Source organism: Leptonychotes weddellii, chromosome 14 (genome assembly GCF_054177405.1).
Source record: "Leptonychotes weddellii isolate Sample4059 chromosome 14, ASM5417740v2, whole genome shotgun sequence".
NCBI lineage: Eukaryota > Metazoa > Chordata > Mammalia > Carnivora > Phocidae > Leptonychotes > Leptonychotes weddellii.
In genome coordinates this window covers 72,444,662-72,472,587 of record NC_138382.1, presented here as the reverse complement: position 1 = coordinate 72,472,587, position 27,926 = coordinate 72,444,662, and the positions used below count along the sequence as shown (strand labels likewise).

The window sequence follows — 27,926 nt, the reverse complement described above, 5'->3', positions numbered from 1 at the left end:
TCAGAACGGGTGGTGGGAGGGCAGAGCATCTAGAAGGACCACCACCTAGTCCAATAGCTTCATTTTGCAGCTGGGAAAACTGAATCCCAGAGAAAAGGAGTGACTTTTTCAAGTTTGGAAGAGGTCAACATGAGCTTTAACCCCCAGGGGGGCAGCGCTATTTCCACCACACTGGAACACCTGTGAAAATCCTGGTGCTAATGCCTAACTATGCCAGGAGAATCAAGAGCCTGATGAGTTGAAATAAGCTACAGAAAGTGTAGGTGCTATAGGCCAATGTTTCCCAAACTTTAGGAAGCAACATCTCATGCCCCAGCTTCACTTATTTTTTCCAGGATAATTATTTTTCTATTTTTCTCTACATCTGAAAACTCACTTTAAAAATTTTTTAAATTAACATTTTAATTTTATTTTGTATTATTTTAATTTTTTTCTGAAACCCACCTTTTTTTTTGGTTGAACTCACTTTTTTTTTTGTTTTTTTAAAGGTTTTTTTTTTTATTCATTTGAGACACAGAGATACAGAGAGAGAACGAGAATATGAGCAGGGGGAGAAGCAGAGGGAGGGGGAGAAGCAGGCCCCCCGCTGAGCAGGGAGCCCGATGTGGGGCTCGATCCCAGGACCCTGGGATCATGACCTGAGCCGAAGGCAGACGCTTAACCATCTGAGCCACCCAGGTGCCCCTAATTTTTTAATTGAAGTATAAATGACATACAGTATCTTATTAGTGTCAGGTGTACATGATAGTGACTCAGAATTTTTATACATTATAGCAATGATCCCCGTAAGTCTAATTACCATCTGTCACCAAAGTTTTTACAATATTATTGACTATATTCCCTATGCTGTATATTACATCCCCATGACTTATTTTATAAGTTTAAGTTTGTACCTCTTAATCCTCTCTATTTCACCTACCACCTCCCACGCAACCACTGTGCCCTCTGGTAACCTGCAGTTTGTCTCCTATATTTATGCGTCTTTGTTTTGTTTGTTCATTTTTTAGATTCCACATATAAGTGAAATCATGATATTTGTCTTTCTCTATCTTATTTCACTTAACAAAATACCCTCAAGGTCCACCCATGTTGTTGTAAATGGCAAGATTTTAGTCATTTTTTTATGGCTGAATACTACTCTTTTGTATGTATATACCACAGATTCTTTTTCCATTCATCCATCAGTGAACACGTAGGCTGCATCCATATCTTGGTTATTGTAAATAATGCTGCAATAAACGCTGGGGTGCATATATCTCTTCAAATTGGTATTTCCATTTTCTTCAGATAAATATCCAGAAGTGGAACTGTAGAATCCTATGGTAGTTCTATTTTTAATTTTTTGAAGGACTTCCATATTTTCCATAGCAGCTGCCCCAATTTACATTCCCACCAACAGTGTACAAGAGTTCCCCTTTTCCCACATCCTTGCCAACACTTGTTATTTTGTGTCTTTTTGATAATAGTCAATTTGACAGGTGTGAGGTGATATCACATTGTGGTTTTGATTTGCATTTCCCTGAAGATTAGTTGAACATCCTTTCATGTGCCAGGTGGCCATGCGTAAGTCTTCTATGAAAAATGTCTATCAAGTGCCCTGTCCGTTTTTTAAACTGGGTTGTGTTTTGATATTAAGTTGTATACCTTCTTTATATATTTTGGATATTAACCCTCTTATCAGATGTATGATTTGTGAATATCTTCTCCCATTCAGTAGGTTGCCTTTTCATCTTGTTGATGGCTTTTTTTCTGTATAAAAGCTTTTTAGTTTGGTGTTTTAGTTTTTGTTGCCCTTGCCTGAGGAGACTGGCCCCCCAAAATATTGCTAAAACCAATGTCAAAGAGCTTACTGACCACTTACGTTTTCTTCTAGGAGTTCTATGGGTTCAGGTCTTAAATTCAAAGTTTTAAATCCATTTTAAATGTGTTCCTGTATGTAATATAACACGGTGGTCCAGCTTTCTCAACACTACTTATTAAAGAGACTGTCTTTCCCCCACTGTATATTCTTGCCTCCTTCAAAGATTGACATTATATGTGTGGTTTTACTTCTGGGCTTTCTATTTTATTCCACTGATATGTGTCTGTTTTCATGCTAGTACCATACTGTTTTGATTACTACAGCTTTGCAGTATAGTTTGATATCAGGAAGCATGATACTTTCAAGTTTGTTCTTTCTCAGTATTGCTTGGCGATTAGGAGTCTTTTCTGACTGCATACAAATTTCAGGATTCTTTGTTCTAATTCTGTGAAAAATGCCACTGGAATTTTGATGGAGACTGCACTGATTCTGTAGATTGCTTTGGGTAGAATGGATATTTTAATAATATTAATTCTTCCAACCCATGAGCATGAAATATCTTATCCATTTGTGTCTTCTTCAATCTCTTTCACCAGCATCTTATAGTTTTCAGTGCACTGGTCTTTCACCTTGGCTACATTTATTCCTAGGTATTTTATTCTTTTTGATGCAATTGCAAATGGGATTTTCTTAATTTCTCTTATAGCTCATTATCAGTGTGTAGAAACACAATCAAGTTCTGTATGTTAATTTGGTATCCTGTGACTTTATTGAATTCATTTACCAGTTCTAATTTTGTGTGTGTGTGTGGAGTCTAGGGTTTTCTGTATATAATATTATGTCATCTGCAAATAGTGACAGTTTTGCTGCTTCTTTTCCAATTTGGATTCCTTTTATTTCTTTCTATTGCCCAACTGATGTGCCTAGGATTTTCAATACTATGTTGAATAAAAGTGGTGAGAGTGGGCATCCTTGTCTTGTTCCTGATGTTAGAGGAAAAGCTTTCATCTTTTCACCACTGAGCAGGATGTCAGCTGTGGGTTTGTCATGGTGGCCTTTATTATGTTGAGATAATTTTCTTCTATATCCACTATCTTGAGTGTTATCATAAATGGATGTTGCGTTTTGTCAAATGCTTCTTCTGCATAGACTGAGAAGATCATATGATTTTTATCCTTCATTTTGTTAATGTGGTGAATCATACTGATCTATGGATGTTGAGCCATCCTTGTATTCCTGGAATAAATCCACTTGATGATGATGTATGATCCTTTTAATGTATTGCTGAGTTAAGTTTGCCAATATTTTGTTAAAAAATTTTGCATCTATATTCATTGGAAATATTGGCCTGTAATTTTTTTTTTTTTAAGATTTTATTTATTTATTTGACAGAGAGAGACAGAGAGATAGGGAGAGCAGGAACACAAGCAGGGGGAGTGGGAGAGGAAGACGCAGGCTTCCCACCAAGCAGGGAGCCTGATGTGGGGCTCGATCCCAGAACCCTGGGATCATGACCTAAGCCGAAGGCAGACACTTAACGACTGAGCCACCCAGGCGCCCCTGGCCTGTAATTTTCTTTTTGTGTGTGGTGTCTTGGTCTGCTTTTGGTATCAGGGTAATGCTGAGCTCATAAAATGAGTTTGGAAGTGGTCCTCCCCTTCAATGTTTTGGAACAATTTGAGAAGGATAGGTACTAACTCTTCTTTAAGTGTTTGCTAGAATTCATCTGGACTTCTGCTTTTCGGGAGTTTTAAAATTACTGACTCAATTCATTACTTGTAATCAGTCTATTCAGATTTTCCATTTCTTCATGATTCAGTGTTGGAAGGTTGGGTATTCCTAGGAATTTATCCATTTTTTCTAGGTTTTCTAATTCATTGGCATATAATTGTTTGTACTAGCCTCTTATGATCTCGTGTTTCTATGGTGTCAGTTATAACTGTTCTTTCATTTCTGATTTTATTTGGGCCTTTTTCTTGATGAGTATGGCTAGAAGCTTATTAATTTTATCTTTTCAAAGAGCCAGCTTTTAGTTTCATTGGTACTTCTTTTGGTCTCATTTCCATTCTATCTTCATAATTTCCTTCTATCTACTAACTTTGGGCTTTGTTTATTCTTCCTTTTCTAATTCCTTTAGGTGTAAAGATAGATTGTTTGAGATTTTCCTTGTTTCTTGAGGTAGGCCCTGTATCACAATGAACTTCTTAGAAATGTTTTTGCTGTGTCCCATAGATTTTGGTAAGTTTTATTTCCATTTTCATTTGTCTCAGGATATATTTTGATTTCCTCTTTTATTTCTTTGTTGACCTGCTGGTTGCTTAGTCTCCACGTATTTGTGTTTTTCCCGGTGTTCTTGTAATTATTTCTAGTTTTATACCATTGCGGTCAGAAAAGATGCTTGATATAATTTCATAAACTTGAATTTACTGAGACTTGTTTTGTGGTCTACCTAACATGTGATCTATCCTGGAGAATGTTCCATGTGCTCTTGAAAAGAATGTGTATTCTGCATTTTTTGGATGGAATATTCTGTGTACATCTATTTCATCCATCTGGTCTAATTTGTTGTTTAAGGCCAATGTTTCCTTATTGATTTTCTGTCTGGATGATCTGTCCATTGATGTAAGTGGGGTATTAAAGTCCCCTACTATTCTATTACTGTCAATTTTCCCCTTTATGTCTGTTAATATTTGCTTTACATATTTAGGTGTTCCTACATTGGGTGCATAAATATTTATGAATGCTATATTCTCTTCTCGCATTGACCCCTTTATCATTATGTAATGCCCTTCTTTTCTTTTGTTCAGTCTTCGTTTTAAAGTCTATTTCGTCTGATATGAGTATCATACTCCAGCTTTCTTTTCCTTTCCATTTGCATGGCATATCTTTTTCCATCCCTTTACTTTCAGTATGTGTGGATCTTTAGATCTGAAAGGAGCTTCTTGTGGGCATCATATAGATGGGTCTTCTTATTTTTGTATCTTTTCAGTCTCCCTATGTCTTTTGATTAAATGTAAATGGACTGAATGCTCCAAAGTACTTATTGACAGGTATGTACTTATTGCCATCTTGTTAACGGTTTTCTGGTTGTTTTTGCTGAAACTCACTTGGTAAAACTCAAAACCACCAGTCCTGTGTAAGTGCTCTCACTTCCCTGTGTGAGTCTGACCATCCCCCCCCACTGCCACGGGAAGGTTAGGGCCTCCCGGGGAAGAGAACACTATGCACTGATGTTGGCAGGGCTGGATACCTTGCCATGTCTGACCAGAAGCTTTTAGAGTCACTGGGTATTACTTCTGGGGGCTCTTGATCTTTCCCTCTATTCTAAGAACAACATGATGCAGACTGGGGCTACCTTCAGCCTGGGTCCCAGAACAAGAAGACCTACAGAGCAGGAACCCATCAACTTGCAGTCACCAACTGGGAACTTGAGTAACATACAAAATGGTGGTATTGTATCCCACTGCGATTTGGGGGATTATTTGTTACTGCAGCATAACCCAAAGACTAACTAACAAACCTACTTTAATCTTTTTCTAAATAATGCTATCCACTGATATGCTATTATGGTTGAAATAAAACGTTATAAAGGCCCTTCACATCTCACTCCCTCATGGGCACATGCCCCATCTTTCGGGAAGCACTGCTACAGCCTGAAGGAGGTATACAGATGGGTATCAGAGGAGATGTAGCTAAAGCAGTGGCTCTGACTTAGGGCCACACAGATAAAACTCAGAGCTTTTTGACTATTCCCCCAAGAACTGTAAGCTGCACCACCAATTTCATAATTTGCTGTGCTCATATGTGTGTATAACTGCTTTAAAAGTACACATGAACTGTAAGACAAATCCAATATTCAGAAATGTTAAAATATGTAGGGAAAGTACAAGGCATATTGGGAAACATGGAGAAATCCAAGCCAAGGGGAGGACCATGTGGTCAGCTCTTTCCCGAAGCAGTTAGCTTCATATTTAACCCTCCAGCTACTAATTCTTCTCAAAACAAAATCCACTCTGACCACCTAAATATAAAAAGGTCCATACCTGCTTCACCACTTAATAGATACTTGGCATAATGGATACCATTCAGCTATCTAGAACTTTCAGTCAGCTCTATCACACTCCAATCATTAATGGTCCACTTGCTTATTTCAGGTAAATTCCATTTGCATATGCAAATTATGCCTAAATACCCTGTACTATTAATGTTATCACTAATTACATAATAATAGTTACCAATTTCCACACGGATCAAACTTATAGTTTTGTAGCTATTAGGGAAATTGTGCTTTGTAATTAAGATAATCCTCATTTCCAGATGCTAATTAACTATATAATAATTAGTCTCATTCACTAATGCAAATTAAGGATTTTCATCTTTATTGATAAAGGAATTGCTTCTTATCGGTTAAGGAAAGAGAGCCCCAGAAATCTTGCAGAGAAATACTTTTCCCCCTCGAAAGGTTAAAAGGTAAATCCATTTTTACCAGTCTCATTTGAGAATGCAAATTAGGCCTGATTAATCAAATCAAAGATAAATGTGCTAGTCTTATTCCAGGACAGAATGTGTAGCTTCCTGAGTTCATCTCTTTTCCCTTTATAAATACTCAGATAAACAGAGTCCACAAAGCAGAAGTCTTCCTAACGGGAGTAATCCATCTATGGTCGGAGGAAAGCGTTGTGATAGGAGTGTCAATTACACTACCTTTTGTTTCCCCTTCAAGTATCATGGAAGCATCTTGAAATGGCTATGTCTTCGTGGCTCAGCCACCACGGGGACGAGCGAGTGGAGATTTTTGTGAGTAAATAGAGGAAAAAGGGAAAGCTGCATTTGCTTGGATTATTAAGTTTTCTGTGCTCCAAACAGAATACAAACTGGCACCTCCCATCGTGACTAATGAGGGCTGCCTCGGCGAGAACAGAAGGGCTGACAGCCAGAGAGGCCTAGTTGGCAGGCCCCAGCCCGGGCCTTGCTGCATTCATCATCCGCTAAACCAATCCACCAATTCCGTACCACCATTTGTCATTAATTATGCTAATCAGCACACCATTACTCTCTGATGACACTGTAGCTGTTATTAGCTAGTTATGGCTTTTCAAAAGCACAACTTATTGTGCATGCACAGGCTGTGCATGCATTAGCCTACAGGGAAGACATGTCCAATTATGAAAAGAAGAAATTTGCTATTATCTTTTTATAACAAACCAATTTAGTAATTAGAAAAGTCTCTGAACTCGTAGGTTTTTTTTTCTCCTTTAAAATAACTGAAACAAAAAAAAAATTGTGCTCTTCAGTATTTCTTTGAAAGACAAGGAAATACCAACACAGAATTTTTTGCGACACATTTGAAAAGTGGGGCCTGGGGGATGACCGTGTGTGAGCATGGGGCACACACAGATTCCTGTTGGGCTGGGTTTTTACTTTGCAATTTTGAATTAGCAGGATCACTTTATTACGTATATTTCAGGCACTATGAATGCCTGAAAGATGAAAGCACACCCATGTGACCTTTTACAGTTCACTTATGGCAGATCGAAGCTGTTCACATAACGACGCCAGACTGCGCACACCTTACCTGGCAGATGCTTACACGGGAAGCACAGCAACAGACTCCTTTAACCCTCCCGTGCCCCAGCGACACTGCTAAGAGCATCAACACATCACCGCTAAGGGCTGCTCCAATGACCTTGGAGATGTACAGTTTGGCCAAATGAGCACATGTCTTGTGCCTGGTTTCGGGGGGAAGAGAGGACTGCATGCAGAAAAATAGGAGTCCTCTGGGGTCAAAGGCCAGACCAAAGTAGGAAGGGGAGACCCTTTTCCAAAGCTCAGGGCTCATCAGAGGGGCTTGCACTGGCCCTGGAATATTAGCAGGGCTCACCTGGGGGCTCTCGTCCAAACTAGGCACGGATTCCAAGTTGTGTTCAGGCTGGAGTATTTACCACTAGTTTTAGAAGCTTAGTCTGTATTAAGAGCTCATTAATATCATCAGAGTAAATGGGCCTATTAAAACATCTTTAAGCAATATCTGAACATAAATCTCCCTAAACTATATTTAATGACTGTATTTAAGATACATTATATGCAAGTCTTAATGAGACATTAGATAGCATTTTGAAGATTAAAATTAGAGAATCCATATAAAGTCTGTCCACTTAATGCAGCCTTAAGCTGTACTGATGAAAGCATTACTACCAAATTATTACGGCATTAGAACAAATATTTTTAATCATGTCTGATTTATGCATTCTCTTTCTCAGATAACTTCCATTTTCCCAAAAATATTTTTTTGAGTTTACAAAAGAGGGTATGTGAAAGGTTTCAAGTTTTTGAAGTACTCTAGAGGTAAAGCAAATACGGAATTTCACTGGTACTGCCTTTTGAAAGTGCTCTGGGCTCCGAATCACACTTCTTTACGTTCGGTGTAGCCAGTCATTCTAGTCCTATAGGTAGCCAAAGATACTTACCTTCCTATCAACTTCCTTCACGACTGGACGAGCTACAGCGGAGAGTTTAACCGAAGATACCCTGAAGGCCAGAAAACAGCAGAGCATGCACAGTACCATCTACATAACACTGCTGGTGGTAGCATCTGGGCATCTAACTGAATCGTTTTTTCTGGACTCTGTGGAGATCCCCCTCCCAAGAGCAACTGTTGCCCTGCGCCCCGGGCCCCGAACCCCGAACCCCAGCCGACACAGGCAGACAGCTATCCTCTGAGTTCTGAGGTCCGTGACCTTCTGTCTGTTTCCCAAAGAGCACGCCACGGGGCTGTCAATGAAGTCCTGCCTCCACTCCACTGACCCCTCTGTGAAGAGCAGTGTTGCTGGTGGAAGAATATTTAAAAAAAAAAAAAAAAAAAAGTTTGACTCCCCTGGGGGCTAAGGGACTCGAACCCTTTAAACAGATCCAAATCCACCTCAAGTCTGCTCAAGCAAGGAAGAGTTCTCAAGGCCTATGGACGACCGGTAGGGGTGGGAAGGGGCTGATGTGCAGAAGTGGACTTATCTGGAGCAAGCCGTCGGGCCGGCCACATGAAAATCTGTGTGAGTGGCTCTGTATATGGGATCTGACTCAAACAGAACTATGTATTTTGAGTCTGTAAAAGTCCTGATAAGACTTGATACACAGTGGTCTTTTCTGAAAACAAGTCAAACTTCAGATTATAGACACAGAAATATTTTCCTTTATCTGCTATATTTAAAATACTGCAGCACCCCCCCAGACAGGAATTGTGATGCAACAGAAAAATCTCCCTCCTCCCACCCCCGCACCACGATAACAGCCCCATGATCCCATTCTGGGATCAGGCTGCTGAGTCCTTCATATCCCACGACCAGCTGAATTGCAGGGAGAATGTGATCTCAGGGCCTGGACACGGATAAGCCTAGATTCACGTCACCTGGTAGCACACACAACCTGGGCTTCGATCGGACACTGGTGTGGGACACTTTGCAAAAATCAACACTTTGGGAAACGTCAGAGACAAATTACCACTGAGGCTTTTTAGACTTTTTTTTTTTTTGATACTTTACACCAAAGTGTAACCACCTTTTATAGATGCTATTCAATTATGAAAGACTTCTGGGATTATGTAAATCAAGACAAGTCAACTGATGACACCTCTCTTAATAGAATGAGATTATCTGGCCTTTTCTCCCCCCCTTCAAAGAAGAAGAAAGTAGCACAATTTAAACAGTCTGCTCATTTAAGACGACCCCTCCTTCAGCTATAGAAAATCTGTAGCAATGTGCCTATTGCCATTTGCTTCTCTCAGATATTCTCTCCCCAAAAGGAACTACTTCATGGTACAATTTTGCATTTTTAACTGTATGAATTAGGCATTCTTCATAAATAACAGCTATGTTCTATACACAGGAGCTCCTTTTTATTAGGGACACAGTAATGAACAATGAGCAATGTGTTCTATTATTCTTTGTCAAATCACAAAATGCTACATTAGAATAACTGTGCTGGTCAATGTAATATAGTAGATTAAATTCAACTTCTGTGGAAAAACCACTGTAAAACAGCATGATAAGAAGGCTATAAAAAATTTAATTTTACTCCAAACTCCATCACAAAAAAAATGGTGTGAAAAGTAATTTTGCATAATCAGTACACGCCATCTGGAACAATTAACCGATTTCTATAGAACTATGAGGATCAGTCATATCTGCTTATTAAAGATCAGAAATTATACAAGTAATAAATCCTTGAAAAAACTAAGCGTACTCCCGCCTGTCAACGCTATTTTAACTTCAAATACTGAAGAACGCCTGATAAGGCTGAAAAGAAGAGATTAATATATGCAAATTACATCCAGCATTTAAAATCCCCACAACTGTCTCCGGTTTTCTGTCCCTTATTGCTGCCTTTATGTTTTATTCATACACCAACTCACCTGTCACTTCATAAGCTATAATATTATGGGGGTATTATTAAACAGCATAAAGCCGTGCTTTAATTGGAAAGCTTCATTGCATTTTCCAATTATTTGGAGTAAATTAAAAGCAGATGCACATAGTTTAATAAGGAGTCTAATATCAGTTCCGGGAAATCAAAATTCATTGTCATTACTATGCCGTGATAGTTTTGCAAACTGTACTCAATTTCAGAGGTTTTCAAAAGAAAATCTGTCTATGCAATCTGTTAATTGTCATTTGGTTAATAACTGTTTAAATATCCAAACTACACAGCAGCTTCCTATTAAAAAAAATTAAACTATGGGGTTTATGTAAGCAAACAAATGTGGCGTGCCACTCCTGGGCTGGACTTCTCAGATTTGCCTGTTCACCTTAAAACAATGGAGGCTGGGAGAAACCCACCCACACGGCAGCTTCACCCAGAGGGGAGGACAAAGGATGGAGGTTCTGTACTTCCACGAGCGCCAGAGGCTGCAGCACCATCAGACAGCTCTAGCTGGAAAAGGGCAGGAGCCAGGTTATAAATTGTGTTTTCAGAGGTCTGCGCTGCTCAGCAAAAAATTAGCTTCCGAAGTTTTAATTGGTCCACCTAAAATAAATCCTTTTAATGAGTGAATTAACTGATTCAGGACACAAACATGGAAAAATCAAAGAAAGCAAATGTCACGAGCAATTTGTTTTGAAAAAATTGACCCCTTAAGGGCCATTCCCTGACTGGTTCGTGGCCCAGGAGCGGAGCGTTCCCGAGGCTCCGTGGGGGCTGGCCACAGTGCCTACAAGTGGGTTGCACCGCCAGACAAAGGGCTACATTCTAAGCCATTATAGATTTAAGGAACTGAATCTGAAAGGTTACTCCTCATAAGGAATCTTGCTCACAGATGTAGTTAGATTATAGCTCTGTCCCTACAAGTCGCATACATACAAATACGTGTAGCTAAAGCATTTACAAATGAAAACTCATACGTATACTCAAACTAGTAACGTAACCTTTTCATTTTCATACTAAGTGACAGACTTTTTCAAATCTTAGGTGTGTAAATTATAATAGGACAAGCAGTAATTGACTTTTAAACTCCACCCACTGTGAGGGCTACAATTAATCTGTTTTCAGGACAAGAACTGTTGCTCTGTAAAGTTCATAACTTGTAGGCTCTCTTCCCCAATCCAATTAAAACCCAAGAGTCTTTCTAAAAGGCAACAGGGCAGAATGTGCTCTTCATCTCCCGTTTCAAAGGGCATAGCGGCTAACACCCCAATGATCCAAGGCCGAGCCCCGCCAGACCAGAGAGGACCCCAAATGCTTGTACACGAGAGCCTTCTGGCAAAGCGATGAGAAACTGTGCTCAAAGATGAAGATAAAAGCAATTCTTGTGCAGTGATCCAAAAAATAGCATCTTTTTTTTTTCCAGAATTACCTGTTTTAATAAAGTAGACACACTGTGCCAACTGAACCATTTAATTATCTGCAAAAATGATGAATCAAAACAATAGTTTGCAAAAATAAATGACTAACCTCTGATTAAAATGTCTGTCCTCATTAAATCCAAATAAAAGGTACAATATCTTTTTAAAAAAATGTAGCCTGAAGAAAGGAACGGTTCTCACCATCGATAGGTAGTCTGGTGTCCTCCCATAAGATGGGGACATCTGGAAAGTCATTCAGTCCACTCTCAAACCCAGAGAAAGGATGCCTTGGTTGCGGCTGTGTCTTCAGCACAGGCCTCAGAGCTTGGGGGCCCCTGGTCTGACAGGGAGCTTCGGAGCAGGAGACTTGGCGATGTGCTCCGTGGGTGGTAGGACTCTGATGTACCCTTAAGCCAAGTCCTGGCTCACAGATATGTAAGGATTCTGGGGCAAGGAAAGGGCTGGGTTTTGTGTGTGGTTTTTTTTTTTTCCCTTCTTTCCTTTTTTTTCCCTCCCCACTAAAGTGTCCTGAGATAGGAGGGGCAGGAAAGAAAGAGCCACAAACCAAAAGACAAAGACAAAGTCAAACCATTTCAAGGGTGGAACACAGCTATGATCCTTTCTCAATCACAGCTAATTTGATGAGAAGGAATAAATCAGAGGCCGATTTAAATGTTGAGGATTTGTTTTTAAAATTATTTGACCTAGTAGTAAACTAACATCTCAAGCAGTTACTGATTTCTGACCTGGGATGGAGGGTTTGCCTTATGTTATGCCAAAAAGTCCCCTGTACCGGGCAGGGTCCCTGCAGGTGTGAGTTCCCTTCTGGTTCTTCCTTAGTGAAGCAGCTGCTCCCTCCCCTGATTGCATTTTTAGGTGGGGTGGGAGATGGGGCAGGCTGGTAGTGTCAAACTGTAGGCTAAGTAAGACCAGTGCTTCCAGAATAATAAGCAGCACTTTATTGGAATAACAGTATTTATGACAGTCCTACCTGCTACAATTTCTGGGGTGCTCATTCAGTACTAGGTACTTCACAAACATTATCTCTGATCCTCAAAACTACAGTAGAGAAAATGCATTGAAATGTCACAGGAACTGTCCGAAGTCACACAGCTGGAAAGGGTGGGTCTCAAGAACCAATCGAACAACAGAGATCCTTGAGTGCCTCCTGCCCCCTAGGCCCTGGGTTGGGGTCAGGCACACACCAGTGAGTGAGAGGCATCCTTGTGCTAGCCGCCCAGAAGGGATCCTGCACTCCAGCAGAGAACCCGGCACTGAACAAGCTGGTCCCACCAAAGATGGATCCACTTTCTTAGAACTGGGAAACCAATCGGACAGCCAAAGTTTCACAGGAAGGCATCAATAGCCAAGAGGCCTATGGCCAAAGAAGACAGCACAACCGTCTTTGGCAGAATAAGGGTGAATGAGGACTCTGTCATTCATGAGCCCAAGGACCTTCCGACAGGAGTGACACGCGCGTTTTGTTAGCACAGGGCATACTTAAGGTAAACACGCAGGGCAATGGAACATAAAGATGGGTGTGTTCATTGCCTCTAGGTAGCAAGCGATTAAGTACCTCTAAGTGTGTCACCAGAAGCAATGCTTAGGGCCAACGAGGCAAGCTTTACTCTCTCATTCAAAATTATGGATGTTGTCTCGCCAGTGGATCATGAGATCGTTCATGCTATAAAACAAGTCAGGCGTGAGAAACCGCACTCTGACAAAGGATCTCAGCCTTGAATGAGAGTTGTGCATCGCTCATTGTCTTAGAGACAATCAAAAGACAAATCTGAGGAAGAAGGAGCCTCCTTCTCTGGGATAAGTGATAAATATATTCCATCCAAATTCTAGGCTGGAGCACTGAGATTTTTTTTTTTTTTTTAAACATAAACAGGTGAGGACCATCCTTGGTTATTAATAAAAAGAGGGGGAAATGCACTGGGTATTCAGGGCGCAAACACCGAACGCACAACAATGGATGCTGTCCACAGGAAAGGTGGCTTCAGATCACAATTTCTTTTGTCCTAATGTTAGCAAATGAATGCATTTCTTCCACCACAAAAGTGAGGAGGCTTATATGGTGTGATGAAGGGTAACTTCTGATCTCATCCCCAAATCCTGTGTGGCTGTCCAACTCCTCCCCAGGTTCTGCCAACGCCCCCATCTTCACTCATTAAACCATCAGGAGCTTAAGTGCCTCCGACACTCACCTGGAATGTGACCCCATGCCTACCACTGTAAGTCAGCAAGGCTGAAGCTGGGGTGCTCGGCGGCAGTGGCGATGGCAGAAGTTGGGGAGCTGGAACCAGGCAGGCGGGGAATGTGGGCTGGGCTCTGACAGGGAACGCACAGGGTCAGCAATGGCTCGGGAACCTCGGGCTTGGATGCATCCTAGGAGGCCCAACCCAGACAATGATGCTTCAAAGCAGGGGAGGCCCTAAGGTGACTGTCCGTTCAAACCAGTGACCCATCGTGGGCACAGCCGAGAACAGCTGGGTCAGGAGGAGGAGAACAGTTAAGGTTCAGTCCCGATAGGTGAAGTGGTGGGTTTGGGCCACCCACTGTCACCACAGGGCTAAGAGAAGACCATGGTAAGGGGATACCTAGATGCCCAGAGCTCCCCAGACAAAGGTCTCCAACAGCAAGAGCAGTGGCAGTCCCACCTACTGATGGGGAGGAGGTTCCTTGAGGATCCTGGAATATTCCCTTTCCTGGTCAGGAAAGCTCTGAGAAGTGGTGGGAGGAGGGGCTATGGAACAATTACAATCATAGCAACACACCTATGGCACTTTCCGCATACCAGGCATGATTCCAAGCCTCACCAACAAACCACTGTCGTCCCCGTTTAACAGATAAGGAAACTAAGGCACAGACAGGGTAAGCCCCTCACCTAGGGCCACTCAGCTTAAGTGCAGGCGCTGCATGCTCATCCCTTCACTGTTCTGCCCAGCAACAGCCAACGGGACCCACGCCCACTGTTCCAGATGCTCTGTGGACTCAGGAGTTGTCGTCAGCCAGTGTCAAGGGCCTCACGCTGATGGGGTGCCAGAGAGGATGGTCCAGGGAATCGTCTGAGTATTAAACAACGCTGAGACCTAATATCCCAAGTTAGTCTCAGCGTGACTCACTCTAGGTGTGTGTGCCATTCTCAACCTCAATTTGACGAGGGGAAGGAAATGGTCACATGCAACCTCAGCTGCATCTTTGGGTCGGGGATTTGGAGCTTAGCAGCTGGATCAGAGAGACCTGGGTTCAAACCTCAGCCCTTCTCCTTACTAGCAGTAGAACTGTGGAAAGACCCAAATCTCTCAAAACCTCATTTTTTTTTTCTATCTGTAAAATAAAAATATTTATAAAGATAAACATTTATATAAGAGAGATTCGTTTTATAAGGCTTGAGCAGCTGTGCTATACCTATAAAGTAGAGATTATAGAAGTAATGATACAAACCCTAAAGGTTTTTTGTAAGGTTTTCTTGTTAAGGATTTATCTCGATTAAATGACAAAATGCATGCAGAGTGCTTACTACAGAGTCTTGTACATGCTAAGTGCTGGAGGAAGGTTAGGTACTATTAAAATAAATTAATATAATCCATTTTAATAAAAGCAAAAACAACTTCAGCTCCCTAAATGTGTTTAAATTAAACAAGTTGCCTTAATTATAGCATTTCCCCCTCTCAGCCGCTAAGCCAGTCTATTATCGTGAGAGAGACAGAGCTAGAAAAAGAAACGGAAGGCTGATCTGATGTCATCTGCCCTGAGGCAGGTCTGGCTAGCCAGGCTACTTCATTCAGCCCAGAGAAAGCCTCTGAAGAAAGGCTAAGAGCAGACGAAGAGCGGGGATTAAGTGTGCTCCCCCTGTTTTCAGTACTTCTCCGACCAGGCCTCCAGAAAGGACCCTGCTGCTGGCTCCCAGGCACGCAGCCTGACAGGAAGAGAAGTAGGACGGGCAAATGCAGGCCTATTTCTGCTTGACAACTAGACAAGGACGATAAGCACACGGGGAGAAGGGTGTCAGAAAGCTGGTTTTCCTCGAGTCGTTCCCACGTTCAGGGTCTTTGCGGTCAAGGTGGTGTTTGGATGGGATGCCTGTGAGGTCTGGGCCGTAGCTGCACATTTGCTGGTGACACCCTGGGCACCCAATCCGCACACCCTGCGAGGCTCCTTCCCACAGCACCTTCAACCCAGGGAGGTGGGTATGATCGCTGCCACCTTAGATACTAGACCATGTCTGGCGCACAGGAAGCTTCCGGGAAATATTGCTCTGTTTCAATTACTGATGCTCTTGTGACCGTTATGGACACTGGGAGATTCAGGCAGTTAGATCCAGTAAGCTGTTACGGGGCTAGTCAGTGGGAGAATGGGGCCTGAACCTGGCATTCCCGGCTCCTGCCCTGGGTCCTCCCACTGCCCCTCAGCTGCCTTGCTCTTGGGTTTGAGTGGGGGACGTGGGCCATTAAACCAACACTGCCTAATCTTGGCCTTGCCAAGAAACCAGAGAGAGAACGAAAGCACAGTGGGAGGGTGGCCACCCTTCAAGAGCACCGAAATATCTGTCACCTAATAATTTTCTTTTTCTTTTACAATGACGAAACTGGAAAAAGTCTTAACGTTTTCCTACCCACAGAGCACAGGATGAAGCAGAAATGAAAGCCTGGGGCAGAAAGCAGACCCTCCGCCCCCTACCCAAGTACTTTTCCTCCAAAAAAACCAAAGGCACATTGGAAGATTTTATAGAAGTTGCCGGCTCACTCTGCCAAGCACTCCTCTCCTTCCTGCCCCAAGCCATCATTCTGTCACCCTCCTGAGAGAGGGCTTGTGGGCTGCCAGCCACAGAAAATAGCCCACTTCTAAGTGACGATGCGTGACAGAGTATCTCAGTTTGCAGAGGGTGCCGAGCTGAGCCAGGCCAGAGAGCCTTTATTGCAAGTTTGTTTGGACTGAGGCAGAGATTTTCTCCAAGCACACTGATGACAGAGAAGTAATCTTATCTATAAAACTATAGAAGAGAGGGCTAAGAAGGTGAAGGCCATGCTGGGCAGGAGCCAGTGTGTCCTGAGCGATAATTCTCCACAAATCTTTGGGCTCCTGCTCTGATCACAGCCCTGCAGGGGAGGTGAGTGTGGAGAGAAGGGGGCCATTCCTGCGCTGCTTCCCGACTTACAAAATGTTCTCATACACCCCAGATCCAGATACACCCCCCTGTGCTGGGAAGGTGGCAGTCATTAGCCAATCATTTCACAGCTATGAATAACTAGCTTCGGGTGACTTGCCCAAGGCAACGTCACACGGGACTGTGGCAAGGCCCTGGCGGGGGGCCGTTTGCGTGTGTTGTGTGGTGTGCAACCCGTGTGGTCATTCACAGAGACTCTGGTGGGATGGCCACGTGTGCTTCGGACTCCAAATGCCCCATCGGTCAGCTGCTGACCCTTCTTCCACCGGCTTCCTGTGGTCCTCGGGAGGGGACATGGGGCTAGACGCATGGAAGCTCTCAGGGTCTGCTAAACGAACAGAGGAGTGATTCAAAAAGGATTGAAGGCAGCCTCCTTCCTCAAAGTGCTCACACAGCACAAAGCAGTGTGGGAGCTCACCAGGAAGGGAGCAGCCCCACACAGAAGGGACTCAGAAAAGCTTCCTGGAAGAGACAGCTTGGGGACAGGCCCTCAAAGATGGATCCACAGAGGAATTAGTTCAGTCTGGGCCATTTGACTGGCAGGGGAAAAGGCACAAAGAGACAAAGGTGAGGACCCAGGAGTGACAGAGGTGGTGGGGAGCACAGGCGAAGAGAAATGGAGAGAAGGCACTGGAAAAGTAGAGACTGGCCACCAGACAGCCTCCCTGCCAGGCAAGTGAGGTGTGGATAATGCCACTGGCCGTGGACCGGGGCAGGCTGGTGAAGGTTTGCTCTGCGGAGTTCTACTTCGGGGAGATGAGTCTGCCACCTGGGCAACTGGACTGAGCATAGATGAGCCATGTCAAGGAAGATGGGCAAGTGCGAGGCACCAATGCCTGGTACTGCCAGGCCTCAGCCCAGCCAGCCCCGAAAACAGGGATGCAGGAAAGCCAAGAGAGGACCACCCCTGACGCTCGGCTCCAGGAGACTCGCTGGGGCCACTAGCCATGGCTGTGCATCCCTACTTGATCCGAAGTAAGATGATCCAGAGCACAGCGGAGGGGGCTCGGGGTCTCTCTCTCTCTGGGAGCTCCTAGAGGAGGCCCCTGCAGAGCGGAACACCTCCAGGAGGCGAGCGTTCCCCGAGCGCCCTGTGTGTTTGCCCGCACACGCTGTTCATTAACTTCAGTGACATAGCCATCACGGCGGATGTATAAAAGCACATCCAATTAGCCAGGCCTACATGAATATTTGCACTCTTAAATCTTTTGCATTTCGAAAGGGTTAAAGCTTATTATTAGCATATAATTTATAGTCCTTTCTCCCAGGAAAGGAATAATGCACAGTAAATGCCACATTCATTTTAATAATACATGTTACAGTCTGTGCCCAACATCTGCACAAAGGTAAAGGAGGCAGATTTTTTTGACATGTCCCACTCTGCCATCTAAACACAGGCTTTTTGTTTCTTAAGTGACGGAAGGTTTAATCAAGAAAGCAGGCAATTCATCAATCGAAACAAGGCAGCGTGCGTGCGCCTGACAGCACACACATGGTTGTGTACAGAGCGAAGCTGGCCACCTGTCAACTGCACCTTTTACATCAGGATCTACAAATACACGATGCGATCAATTCCCCACCCGCTCCCATTCATTTCTTCTTTTTCTTATTATATTTTTCTTTGCACTCGATTCTGTTGTCAGTCAGGGCAAGAATAGATGGATAGACAAGGGACGCATGGCTGTTGGAGGTGATGATAAAAATTTATATGCCTCTAAAATGACTTATTTCCTCCCTGATCTGAGTGCCATTATTATAAATATTTTTTCGCTTCATTCAGGAATTTCCCCCATCTGCTATTATCTGTGGCTGTGTCAAACGGATGCTTCTCTCTCCCCTGGATCCTTGCCACCCTCCCCCACGCTCCCCCACCAAGTCTCCGACCAGTCCTTGGTGGTTCTGAAAATCCTCGGCGGAGGGCAAAGGGAGGCAGGGGTCTGGATGCAAGGCCACGTAAGCCACACGAACACGTTCATGAAGGACAAAGGCCACGAGGGTGGGGAGGTGCCTGCGAATGCAGAGGTTGCCTGGCAGTTTTACTTATGGGGGCTTCCGCTGGAAGACACTGGGGTTCCCTCATTTGCGGTTATCGGTAACATCGTCACTCAACCCATGCACGGCTGACACTCACCCGAACGCAGGGGAAAAGGAGAACCACGGCCACGCGCATGGAAAACACGGACACAGATTCTGCCAGAACACCGTCAACACTGCGCGTGGAGCAGCTGTGGGTTAGAACACCTTACGCAGAAAAAAAAGCCAGTCTTTCTCAAGCACCCTATTGTTTTGGTCTTTTAGCCTTCATTTTCCAGCCTGGCCATGCTTTACGATCACGAAAGTATTAAGTTTACTTTCAATTTTCCAGGTGAGATTTTTTTTTTCCCCCCTAATTAAAAGATAGAAATAATGTAACCACTACAAATGAAAGCAAAATATGTTTATAATTGTTTGGTGTATTGCAGAGGAGTTTTTCAATGATCACACCGTAATATATTCAGATTTCTTTTTTTTTTTTTTTTTGGTAATAAGACGAAGAGCTGGTGGCAGAAATTTTATCCAATTGGATGAAATATATAAATCATGAATTTCATAATACTGATAATTAAATGTCCATCTTCCAATTTAAATGAGGACTAGATTAAAACTGCATGGAGAAGGCTGATATTCAGAAATCATTAATTATTTTTAATTGCTTTGTGCTTTCCTGGTCTGATGTCAGAGTTACACACGGCTCATACACGGTTCTGTTTCAGAGGAAATCCTCCTCCTCTCTGCACAAGTTGTTGTGAGCCAAAGCAACGAGCCCATGGACTCAGGCTTGCCCATGCTCACGGGCGTCCTGGCCCAACATCTTGAAAAGGGACTGGTTTTTAAGAGGGAACAGCTGTGGAAGGCAATAAAAGGGCTTTTCCAGCCATCAGAAGGAACACTGGAAAAAATGAAAAGATTGAGAAAGCTAAAGGCAGGATGACCACACCCCACCCCACCCTGTCTGCTGGGACAATTCCAGGTTACAGCTTTTGTCCGGGTACAAGTGGGAGCCCCTTTGACTCTCAGAAGGGACGGTGTGGGCAATCAATTCCATGGTCAGCCTAACGCTGGTGGATAAATGAAGATGTCAACAAGGCAATCTGCTGACGGACGAAAGGGAAGGGAAGCCGGACCCCTCAGCTTCCTGCACTGTGTTTTTGCATTGTGGCTCAACCTGAATTCATGGGCTGTTTGAGATTTTTGGTTTTATTACATGCCAGTTCCAATGTGCATTTGCTTAATTCTACTATTTTACACTACTATGCCAATTTTTTCAAAAGGGAGAAAAATAAGTTCTTTGGGAAAAAAAAAATCTTCACTTGGAGATATAAATCAGTTGATAACAACAAAACAAAAGAATGGCACAGCATGGTTTTCCATACCTATTGCATCCTGTTTCTTTAAGTAAAACCGCCCTAAAGACAGATAGCAGACATTCCTTGCTCAGGAAAAGCGATCCTTGGCACCTCAGGGCTAACCTGCTCCATACGGGGAGCCTCCGACATGGGTGCGTCCTCCAGGTTGGACCGGAGGCCAGGGAGCCCCTCATTCCTGACATCCCCCATGTCTCCAGTCCCTAAGACACGTGACACCCAACACAAGAACATTTAAGAAACCTCTCACTCAACCGCCAAGCGTGTTAGGGGTTTCAAACACGAACAGATCCCCTGATACATGGGCACCCAGGCCATCCTCAAACTCACTGAAAAGTGGCTGTTCTGTTGTCCACAGCCTTGTACAGGGCCCTCTTTATGAGGAAGAATTCCATAAAAGGAATAGTTAGGTTCTTCCCAAGCAACCAGCTTGGTTTTAATCTCATCCATAGAGAGACTGTCCTGATTCAAATCCAGAATCCGCTTTGTCCAAAACCACACCCACAGTTTCACCCTCCTTTTCTATCCTATATTTTTGTTCGCTCTTATTTTTTCACTTCCATTTTCATTTGGTTACATGTATTTTTGGAACTGCCTTGTATCTTTCTGGAATAGTTGGACTAGAAATAAATGGTCAGACATCTAGACATCTAAAATAATTCTAAGGGGAACAAAAAGTATAGGACGCTGTCATTCAGGACTAGAGCAGAAGACTTTCCAGGACAGAGAATATATATATACATTAAGGTTTATTTATTTGAGAGAGAGAGAGAAGGAGAGGTGGAGAGAGAGCAAGCATGCCGGGGGTGGGGGCGAGAGGCAGAGGGAGAGAATCTCAAGCAGAATCCGCACTGAGTGTGGAGCCCGACACGGGGCTAAATCTCATGGCCCTGAGATGATGACCTGAGCTGAAATCAAGAGTTGGCTGCTTAACCGAGTCACCCAGGCGTCCCCAGAACAGAGATGATATTCTTAAGAAGAAAACTAACAGCCCCCGAAAAGCCTGACAAGGACTCTCAGGAGTAGGGCTTTGGGGTAGAATCTAGAAAATCAACATGGCCCAAGAAGACACCTCCCAGGAGGTAAGGTCTTAAGTGGGACACGCCCATTAGAATGTTGCCGGGAGAGCGTGAGCCCATGAGCTGCCATTTATCAAACTTTAAAAAAAAAAAAAAAAAAAAAAAAAAGTGGTTTGCCAACTCTAACATATGTGGTTAACAGAGTGAGCCAAACCAGGCACATACCCTTTGATTTTGATCGCCTCTTTCAAGGAAAATCATCCTCAGGCCCTAACAAGAAGAGTGACATGGTAATGTGGGATGTGAGGAACAAGACAGGTGAGGAGATGGCCCAAGCAGCGGGGCTCTCACACCCAGTCCACATCTGTACCACCGCAGTGTTAGACTGGTGGTCAGTGGTCTTTGGGGTACATCAGTGGACAGGAGGTTCCAGTAACTGGACAATAAGGAAAAAACCCCCCATATTTTCTAAAAGGACCATAGGAAAATTATTGATCTGTGGCCTGGAAGTGACTTCCAGTAGAATTCGGAAGCCTGCTGGGAGTCAGGAGGCTTGGGAGCACTGAGAAAAGGCAAAGTGATCACAGGGCCCAGCACGGCTTACTAAGTGCATGTCAAATGAGCTTAGGGTCTAAACTTTTTCTTTTCTAAGATTTATTTATTTGTTTGAGAGCGAGCAGGGGGAGGGGGGCGGAGAATCCTGGAGCAGACTCTGTGCTGAGTGTGGAGCCTGACGTGGGGCTCAATCCCAGGACCCCAAGGATCATGACCTGAGCTGAAACCAAGAGTTGGGCACTTAACTGACTGAGCCACACAGGTGCCCCCAAACTTTTTATTATAAAAGTAACACTTGCCAACATACAGAAATGAGATACTGCAAAGAAGGAAAAAAGAAGAAAAGAGCAGGAAAGTCTGGTGAAAACACTGTAAACACCTTGGTGGGTACCTTTCCAGACCTTTGGATTTTTTATTTACGGTGGTGGGGGAGAAAGAGAGAGAGAGCATGTGTGCAAGCAGGGGGAAGAGCAGAGGGACAGGGAGAATCTTAAGCAGACTCTACATTGAGCACAGATCCTGACGTGGGGCTTGATCCCACAACCCTCGGATCACGACTTAAGTGGAAATCAAGAGTCGGACGCTTAACCGACTGAGCCGCCCAGGTGTTCCTGGATATTTTTTTAAATGCGAACACATTGCACATTCTGGTTGTCACTTAACAACATTCACCCACACCTTTTTATCCAAATCATTATTTTTTGATGCCTAAAGAGTTAAGGCATCAAACGTAAGAATGTTTCATAATTTAACCCTTTGCTTTTGTTTTGGGCATTTAGGAGGCCCACCCCCAAACCCCTTCTCTGAGTATTATTTTTAAGCAGCAGCAGTGCTCATCCCTGACGGTAAATCCTTCTGTACACCTCTAAGTATTTTTCAGAAGAAATTCTTACTGGCGTACACGTGAGGATCAAAGGTGGGCTTTGTGGCAGTGTGATGAGGGTACAAGATGGCACAGCAAGGGACATGAGCTTCTCAGGATTTCAGCACTGAGTTAGCAGAAGCCCCTCACCCCACTTGTGTGGGCAAGAGAGAACTGTTGGCTGAACAGCTGGCACGTTTTGGCCGATGGAACGCATCTGTACCCCAAATGGCTGGATGGGTATGAACATGAGCTCAGCTGGACAAGGGAGGACCTCGCAGAGACGGAACGGGCCGGTCGGAGGTGGTGGTCCCAGACACCGGAGGTACTGGAGCAGCACCTCAGGATGATCACCTGCCCCAGAGGTCAGAGAGGGTACTCCTGGGCAGCGCAGACTCTGGGCTAAAGGCTCTCCTTCCTCCTTCCCATAAACAGCTCACGAGCACCTCTGCGTCTCCTCCCCTTACTTCAGCAACTCTGAGCACTGCCTCTCCCTCTGGAGGCCTCCGTGAGAGGGACAGGAGAGGGGCTAGACTAACGGGTATGCCTTTGAGAAAACATCGAAAAGCAAATATTACTTTAATAACCACACATACAAGTTAAACGTGGGCTGCTCGCTTTTCAAACTGCATAGTTTGGAAATCTACTTCTCTTCGGAAGGGCCTGCCCGTGAAGGGAGCCGTCATTAAGTGTTTCCAGGAACGAACCAGAGCATCCCAGGAGTCTGCACCAAAGGCTCAGCCCCGAAGCCTGCGGTGGACGGAGCCAGAGCCGGTTCGCAACAGTCTGAAGCTTTGTTCCATTAGCAGCAGAGTTCCAGCTACCGTGCATCCGGCACTGGGCAAGGGCGAGGGCCTGGGGCACACTTCTGCCTTGACTGTTTTTGGAATAAACCACTTGAAACCTTAACTCTGCAACCCCAAATTGAGACGTGCTACTCCGTGCCAAACGCTGTTCATGGGGGGGGGGAGGGGGAAGAGGTGGTCTCTGTTCCCTTCTACCAGAACGGCTCGCAGGCAGGCAGCCGGTGGGGGTGGGGGCGGGGAGGCTTTCCAGCTGCACCATGGTTGCCCAGTGCTGAGCTTGCAGGCCTTATGGAGCCAGCGGGCCCTGCGGGCTCTTTCTGGCAGCCTTCCCACAAAGCAGTCTTGGACCCTGGTGGAGCAATTTGGTGCCTGCAGCCGCTGAGGAGCTGGAGGCTGCCTGCTGCCGGGGCGGGGCGGGGTGGGGGGGGAGGGGGGAGGGCAGCCTCCACTACCTCTGTTTGGAAGATAAAATCCGAACAACTGCCACTTACATAAATGTAACAGGAAGTTTCTGAATGGCTTCCCCTGTGTCTTGAGGCTGTTACCTTGGTGTTGCTAAACTCACAGCTGAAATGAACCCAGACAACACCTCATCAAAGCTGCTGGGCGAGGAAGCAGTGGTCCACAGGCAGACAGGAACATTCCTGCCAAACCAGAGGAGATTTCGCTCTGTGGGCCCTTTTCTGCAGAAATGTCAACAGCTGGGAAAGGCATCAGAAAATCCAGGTAAGGCGGGGGGAGCTGAACACCATGGCCGGAAAAAGGTTTGCAAGCTGGAGGGAAAAAGGCATCTGCTTTGACTGAGCTTTCCAACTGCGCATTCGGAACGGGGCCACCCTGCTGGGTTTCGCAGACCTCTTTTGCGCCACTGTGCCACGCGGCATCTGGGGAAAGAGTCAGCTTTTGTACAAAATAGGTCATCTTTCCACACTTGTTATGCTCCTTGTCTACTTTGCTGAAATAGCCACAGCACAAAAGAAATTCTCCCTGGAGGTGCTTTTCTGAGACAACACGCTCCCTCTGCCCCTTCGGGAGCCAGGCTCCTGGAGGGGCGGCCGGGGGCCAGGGCTTTAAGACGTCCTGGGTCTTCCCTTTCCCCCACCCAGAAATGGAAAAACTGGCTTTTGCTTACACTTCCAAACCTATTAGGGAGTGATCATAACAAGAGAAACTGATACTGACATGAATTATACCGTTGTTCTATTTCATCTATTTAGTAACCCCAAGTTGCAATTTTTAGAAAAAAGATTACCTTTTAAATAACGGATTCATTATGGTACATGAATGAGTGCCATGTTCCCGTGTTCAAAACGTCACTCACCATTAAGGGTGTGCACTGGTAAGGGCACTGATTTGCCACTTCCCCCTTAGCTACAAACACCCCCGACTGGAGGCTGAGGATAATCGGAGGTGAGCTTGTGGGTTTCCCCGGCTCTTAGCGGGTCACCTGCGCTGCCAGGCACCTAATGAATCTCCACTCTGCAATCAGGCCTATAAGCGCTCCCCTCCCTGGGTGAAGGTGGAAAGGCAAACTCGCACTGCTGAGGTCCCTGCCAAGGTACCACCATCCATTTCAAGGCCGAGTTCAGAAATCACAGACCCTTACGATGGGGGCGGGAGGGGAGACCGCCCGCGTCCCTTCTGGCCACAAACCTGGCTTTGGGAAATGAGAGGTGAGGACAGACCTGGACACAGGCTGGTGAGCGGGCTGGGCCTCAGCTCTGTGCTGCTCCCGAGACCCCATGGGAAACCCGCCCTGGCTCTGGCAGGTGAACAATGCAGTGACTATTCTCTGGAAACCTCCCTTCAAGCTCGTGAAATCCACACATTGTTTTTCATCATTAGTTTCAAAATGCGCTGAGTATCTAGCCCTTCTTTAAGTGCTGAGGTGACACAAAGGAAGGAAAGGGCTGATCTCTGCAGGGAACAGGCCCCTCGCAGGGTGAAAAAGAGACATAAGACAGATGCCATTCGAAGCCAGGAGACACGCCGAGGGAGGTGGTGCCCAGGACACAGACGGCGGTAGCTGGCCATGAGCAGAGGCCCCACATACCTGATATGGCATACAGATTGGAGTGCTGGTACTCATAGTCAGCCCGAGTGCTGTTCCTGCCTCGGAAGGTAGCAGGGAGCGTTAGTGAGATGTGCCTAAGAGAGAGACAGAGGAGAAAGGAGGTTACAGGGCACACAGAGCACTCCCCAAGGCTCCGAAAGCACCCGCACCACCAACAGACACTGCAGCACAGAGCAGGGGCGCCCTGGTGAGCGGGGGGGCCCCCAACAGCTCGAATCCCCCCAAGGAATTCAGAAGTTTCCAGACATAAGCAACCACCTTTTTCAATTCCAAGAGGAACATTCAAGTGGAGGAAAGGGGTTCCCCAAGCCTTATGGCATGTGCGACGTGCTTCAAGGAGGTCGGCAACTTAGTCTAGATCTCTGCCCACTGGGCAAAATACACCAACAGGAGCAGAACATGTGGGCCCTGAACAGGAGCCCTGGTGTGTTCCGCCGTCTTGCTTCCATTTTCCATCCGATGGCTTTCATTCCTGTCTCGCAGGGCCGCTGAAAACAGCGCAAGAAGCACCTTGTGAATGAAGGTGTTGAGTATCATTACTCCCACGTGAGTCCAGGAAAACGAACAACCACTGAGAATCAGAATGGCATGCTCTTCTGAATTGCTATGTCTGCATGTTCGCCCTCTGGCAAGAGCACACAGTAGGTGCTCAGGAAATCACCTTTGATCGATCCAGCACGGTCTTTTTATGGCACAGGTGCTGGTCATTAAAGCTCACAGTGCCCACAGAGCCTGAGTATTCAATCAAAGTAAAAAATCCATTTGGTGTGGTCATCAGCTGCCTTTAGCAAAGGCAAAAAAGATTAAAATGATAGGAAATATATTTCAAACCCAACAGGTCTGGGGGATAAAACAACAATAAAGCCTCTTACTGGTAGGACTGGGGATTGGCTTGAACTAGCTCGGTGGCCTGAGTTTTGGCCGGACTCAGTCATTTCCAAAAGGGAAAAGACCGAGGAAGGGAGCACTTGTTACAAGTTTTATGTTGTACACGCTGCCTTTTTTTACAAACAAGTGCATGACCTCTAGGAATGACTCTTGTACATACAAGGCTCCCGGGAGGGAAGGTTCTCTAGGCAAGACCTGTTCCCACAGAGTCTCTCGGCGACAAGATGAGCACCAAAGGCTGTAAAGGCATTTGGTTTGCTGGGCTGCAGCGTGAGCACTGAGGCAAACACCTGTGCGACGAACAGCCTGGCTCAACCGGGTGGCCAGTGGGGGGCGGCTTGCCAAGCACTGGCTGGACTCAGGGCTGGGGGGAGGGGGCACCAGCAGACCCAAGCACAGGGAGACTCTGACATGTGTGGAGTGAATCTGAGTGTCTGCTCATTACTGATGCTAACGAAGGATGCAGGGATGAGCTCCCTGAAGGAGCTCCCAGGCTACAGGGGATCGAGGTGTAGAAATAAACCACCAGATGCAACAGGACATGCGCCTGGGTGCTGAGTGAGCACAAGAGTTCCGATAAGGGGGCCAGGGTTCTAGGGACACCTTCTCAGAGGAGGACACAGGTACTGATGGAGTAAAAGGGACTCACTGGGTGGTCAGGGAAAGCCAACAGTCTGGCGTAGGGTCAGGGTACGAGTGGCAGCAAGGCTGGAAAGGCAGGCTGAGGCCAGGTTGGAACGGACAACCACCACTGCCAAGCTGCAAGACTTGATCCCCTAGGACGAGGGTTCCTAACTCTGTCCCGCCCACATCACAGCACAAACGAGGGCACAGCGCAATACGGAGTCAGAGCCACGACCCTGGGGAGTCCGGGTCAGTGGGCCTGGGGTGCGGCCAGAAATCTGTCTTTAACAAGCTCCAGCGGTGACTCTGAAGGCTGGCCAGGTTTGGGACCCTGAGAGGATAAGGAGCAGCTGCAGAAGGGTTTTACACAGTTGATCAACGCCTCCGACCACGGCACTTAGTCAATGAAGCTGAGCAAACAGAAGAATGAATTATTGACTGTGGTTGAGCAGAGCTAAAATGATGACAGGTAACCCCGCAGAGGGTGCCTGCCGTGTGCCAGGCCTCGGGGGAGGCAGAGCTCACACAGTCTCTTCTGGCTCCTCGCGCTGCCCCTACAAGACAAGTGCAGGGCCCAGTGCAAACTGAGAACGCGAGGCCCTGGTTCAGTCAGAATTTCGAGATGCTGACACAGAGCAGTATGCTGAACGTGGGGCCTTCGGAGCCTGGGGCCTAGAGGGCCGGCGCTGGCTGCACATCCATGAGGCTGGCTGAGGGGGGCGCTGTTATTGCACCCACCATTCCACAGTGAGGGAATTTCCAGAAGCCAGGGAAGAACCACGCTGCAGGGCTGCCATACCTTGAGATTTCTAAGTCTTGAAAGCACTTTCAAAAGGTGCATCCAACCAAACTAAGGGCATCACACATCTGTGCAGTGCGGTGGCCCCTCC

At 45.5% G+C, this 27,926-nt stretch overlaps 1 protein-coding gene across 7 annotated transcripts in view; it reads right to left on the bottom strand.

Annotated features, from left to right (window-relative positions):
• MVB12B (multivesicular body subunit 12B) overlaps positions 1-27,926 on the bottom strand; it is a 249,661-nt gene that overhangs the window by 55,028 nt on the left and 166,707 nt on the right. For all 7 annotated transcript variants that reach the window (XM_081803602.1, XM_081803604.1, XM_081803603.1 and 4 more), the window contains one exon: positions 25,504-25,598. In XM_081803602.1, the coding sequence (XP_081659728.1) occupies positions 25,504-25,598 (95 nt within the window). The remainder of the gene's footprint in view (positions 1-25,503; positions 25,599-27,926) is intronic.